We start from the raw sequence: 4719 nt of genomic DNA, 5'->3' as shown, positions 1-4719 counted from the left end.
TAAGCAGCTGTAGCCCATAGATGAAGAGAAAGAGGCAGGGTTCATCCCTAGGGCTCTGTCAAACACGGTCTTTCAAACTCCATGGCTGGGTACCCAAGGACTCACTGTCCTGCTCACTACGCTGATTTTGGATACACCAGCACCCTGTCCAGGCCCTGGGGAAATTCAATTCGAACATGGGTTCAACTTCTCAGAGGAGTGGAAGCTCCTCCCCGAAGACATATCACCTCAGCGTAGCCCCAGTATCTCCATCGTCGGCTGTCAGGAGCACCATGGGGGCTCCGGGGATGCGCCTTGCCCTGTGGCTCCTCACTTTTTCCAAGCTCATGCAGATGCTTTCCAGTGAATTCTTTTCTCCAGGAGTCAGAAGAGAGTTGTGTGAAAGCGGGTATCTTGGAGGTGAGCAAAAATGAACGTGTGAACGGGAGGAAACCCATGAAGGAGAAAGAGAGTCGGGTCCTCTGGACGGTATGGCTGAGGATCAGCCAAACCCTCCTCTTATATCAAATTCCGTGGGTCTGAGGCTTCTGATCATATTGAGATCCCATTAAGGGTTGGAGAAAAAGGAAGACAGGAAAGTAAAATCAACTTAAGTTTCTCCCAAAGAGTTTCAGCGACAAAAAAAGATTGAGAATCATAAAACCTGGATTAATATTAGGGTATCTGAGAAATTCTATCTATCTATCTATCTGTCTGTCTGTCTGTCTATCTATATGTCTATCTCTCTGTGTGTGTATGTGTGTGTGAGAGAGAGAGAGATGAGTTTTTATTTCTATTCAATACATATTCATAGGACCACTGTGTTACATCCCCTGAATTCAGAGGGGCCAAGACCATCATCTGCACTTCCACGCTTCTTACTTAATTTGCTTTGAATGTGAATTCTAATGGGCACTTTGGGAAGCTCAGAGCAGAGATAGAGAATTCCCAGTCGTGAAAAGGACTACAGCTGGGCTGCTTTAAGAACAACATTAACTTTCTTTGTCTCCAACATGGTCACCATGGCTGCTGCTGGAATCCACTTCTACACTACCAGCGAAAACCGGTAAGTCTAGGTGGATGAACAAAGGGAATAAGGGAGGTAGGGAGGGTCTGCCAGACTTGGCAGCAGAAACCAAGATTTCAGGCGTAGATGTGCAAGGTGGACTCTTTTACATACATGTTTGTGTGCTCTGGGTGATGGGGGCAGAAGGGACTAAAGGAAGGGTCCAAATGATGAGTGCCTACAGATACCAAGTGAGATGTTCGCTTCCGGAGCCAAGGAAAGCATGTAGAGATTCAGGAAGCAGGATGCTTAATGTGAATAAGCAAGGTGGAGAATGTAGTCCTTCTCCAAGTGTCCTCCATCACACTGGCCCGGGCTACTGACAGCTCAGGTTTACTGTCCTGTATCACACAGAGAGCACAGTTCATGCTAGAGATATTCTAGCTTGCGCCCCAGTGATAAAATCAGTTTTACACGGGGGCAGTGGAGAGCTTTCGTAGCCTGGGTCCATAAAGAAAAGAGTGATGATTCTTTTAATAAGAGGCTCTGAACCTGGACTCTTGTCAACAGTGATCTGCAACCACCCTGTAAGGAAGGGATTCTGTGGCTTGCATCTATATAGATACTACTTCAACAAGATTACATCGCTATGTGAGCCCTTCGTCTTCTCTGGCTGCGGGGGCAACAGGAACAACTTTAAAGATAAACACACCTGCGAATTCTATTGCATTTATAAGCAGGTAAGCCCCTTGGGGCCTCGCTTGACTCTCAATGACGCTGGATGGTTGGGATCACGGTTCTACAGGCGACACTTTAGATAGATGCTAGGGTAAAATGAGCAAGGAGCCCAGAAATTACTTCCAGATGCGGATGAGCTGTTTGCAAGCTGAAAATCAAAGCCTCGGCAGTCATGGTGGCTTTATTGTGTTACCCCAACATTCAGGAGTCTGGAGCAGGAGGATTATTAAGAGTTTGACACTAACCTGGGCTACGTAGTGAGTTCCAAGTCAACTTGGGTTACATAAAGAAAAAAAAAGCATGAAATTAGAAAGAGAAGGTAGGGGATGGATCTGGGAGGGGTTGTGGAAAGGGGATAAATATGATCAAAACCTGTTATGTGAAACTCTCAAAGAACTAATAATTTTAAAAAAAAAAAGAGAGAGAGAGAGAGAGAGATCATAACAAAAAAAGAAAGAAATGTAAAGCCCAACGCAGTTGATTCCTTGCTTTTCACTCAGAAGGACATGGATGCAGAGGTCCTCTCTCTCAGCCCAGCATCTCACGACTATGGCAATGGCCTGGGTCCTTGAGAACCTCATAATAAGCTATTTAGGTTGCTGTTTGGTGGAGAAAACCAAAGCTACTGGAGCGTCAGGAGCATAGGGAAGACACCAGTCACAGTCCGGTGCCTGTCGTCTAGACAGAGGCCTCATCCTCCAAAGCAGAGGTGCTGGTTTTCCAGTCTGCATATTCCCACAACCTAGTATTACACCTGTTTATTGATTGTTTCTAGGTAGAACATTAGCAACAGACGGCTACAAAGTTGGCGTGATACCTTAAGAACCAGTTGAATAGGAAGGAGAAAAAGACAAAAATCTCCTAAGTAAATTGGGAGCAGCAGGGGTCTCATGGGAGAGGGTAGAAGGGGAGAGGAGAGGAAAGGAAGGGTGCAGACAAAAATGTATAGCTCAATAAAAACAAGAAAAAAAAGAAACCACAACCATTTCCCTAAAATATGATAATTTTTTTATAATCTATTTTCTATTATGCAGCTTTTAATCTCAAAAAAAGGACCAGTCGATTGGGTCCTTTTAGTAGTAGTAGTAGTAGTAGTAATAATAATAATAATAATAATAATCACAAATTTTACTTATTAACAGAAAGACTAATCCAAAACTGGCCAACCAATCAGGAAGTGAAAGCAAGCAAAAGATGAGATACAAGATGCTGAAGCCATGTTGAGTGAATAAAGCTGAAACTTCTGACATTAGAACTCAAAACTCTTGCTTATTCAATTGCCTCGTTAATCTTCCCCACTTGTCAGCTGTAGATAATTTTAACTGAGATGTTCCTGAACTTCAGCTCTCGCGTGAATTCATGCATCACTTCTAGCCAACACACTTCTGATATAAAGGACCTATAACCCCTACAGAACCCAGCCCATTTCCTTTCATGAGGCGATCGCTGTGGCACCCTCCTTCTTTGCTCTCTAGCTGTCTCCGTTGCTGAATTTCGTTATGGATCAAAATAACTGTCATTCAGTTCTCGCATCTGCCCCAGATCAACTGGCCATCCACCTTCAAGCATGTCCGTGTTCTAGGGAAACGTCTCTGGCAACCCAGTTGGTGGCACTATAGAAACCAGGACACTGGAGCTGGGAGCTCCAAGTCTTGAGCTGTCATAGTATGGAGGGTCGCTGCCTGTGCTCTGAGTATTTAAATTCTTGCCAACAATGGAGCCTCACAACGGAATCTAGACGTGACCCAGTACCCTAGTGCCCGTAAGTAGTGAACGGGACTGTGGTCCCAGATGAGTCAGCTTCCAGCTCAGTCAGAACACTAGCAACCGCAGACCCTGGAAGGGCACGACTGTGGGTAACTCTAGGGAAGTGGCAGAAACCATAGATTAGTGGTTTAGCACTCACTCTGTCTCCCATTGGATTACTCCAATGCAGGGGTGGAGAGGGCCAAGGAAACAAAAAGGTTCTAGTTGCCTCTAAGTATTGGGTCAAAATCTCTAAGTTCCGTACGTCCCAAACTGTGCTGTGTTTAAATGAAACTTTGTTCTCTGGCCTGATACCATAGACTTGATTTACCTGGTACCTATTTGTGAGATTGGGGAATGTTTTTCTCCTTCTGATTATACTAAGATTTGGTATTTGAAGTCAAGCGGTGGTAGTGCCTTTAATCCCAGAATTTGGGAGGCAGAGGCAGGCAGATGTCTGTGATTTCGAAGCCAGCCTGGTCTACAGAGTGAATTCCAGGCCAGTCAGAGTTACACAGAGAAACCCTGTCTTGAAAAAAAAAAATAGATTTGGCGTTTTACAAATACACCTCAAATGCAATTTCTTTGGAAAGCTTTTGAGAACTATATCCCAGTTCAAAAAAATGACTAAGTAATGTGCTCAGTAGAGACAAAGAACTCAGTACACACTTTCCTCTTAGGTTTCTTCTATTTCTTGATAGTTCCCAATTATGTTTCTTTAAAAAAAAAAAAAAGGCAAATGTAAGCACTGGGAAGATGGCTCAGTCAGTGAAGTGCTTGCTGCACTCGCTTGAGGACAATGCCCAGCCCCATGTCAAAACTGTTGCATGTCAACTGAGAGGAGCAGATGCAGAGACCCACCACCAAGCACTCGGTGAAGCCGGTGGAACCCCCGAGAGGAGGGAGAAGGAGGATTCTAGGAGACAGAGAGGAAGAGGATACCACAAGAACAAAACCCACAGAATCAACTAAACAGGGCTCATAGAAATCGAGTGACATTCATAAACCCTGTATGGGTCTGAGTTGGCCCTCTGTATACATTAGAGCTGTGTGACTTGGTGTTCTTGTGGAACTCCTAACAGCAGGAGTTGGAGGGGGGACCTCTGACTCTTTTGCCTGCTCTTGGAACCTTTTCCTCCTCTTTAGTTGCCTCATCCAGCCTTGATGTGAGGTTTTGTGCCTGGTCTTACTGCAGTTCGTTATGCCATGTTCCATGTTTGGTTGATATTCCCAGGAGGCCTGGTCTTGAA

At 44.8% G+C, this 4719-nt stretch overlaps 1 protein-coding gene across 1 annotated transcript; it reads left to right on the top strand.

Annotated features, from left to right (window-relative positions):
* The first annotated feature begins 272 nt into the window (after positions 1 to 272).
* Positions 273 to 2295, top strand: Spint4 (serine peptidase inhibitor, Kunitz type 4). The gene is made up of 3 exons (XM_085696196.1): positions 273 to 399; positions 1556 to 1725; positions 2224 to 2295. Exons 1-3 carry the CDS (start codon positions 273 to 275, stop codon positions 2293 to 2295), a joined length of 369 nt encoding a protein of 122 aa, XP_085552322.1.
* The last annotated feature ends 2424 nt before the right edge of the window (positions 2296 to 4719 follow it).

Source organism: Myodes glareolus, chromosome 10 (genome assembly GCF_982192425.1).
Source record: "Myodes glareolus chromosome 10, mMyoGla1.1, whole genome shotgun sequence".
Lineage (NCBI taxonomy): Eukaryota > Metazoa > Chordata > Mammalia > Rodentia > Cricetidae > Myodes > Myodes glareolus.
Note: the sequence above shows the minus strand (reverse complement) of the source record. Positions and strands in the feature narration are given on the sequence as shown.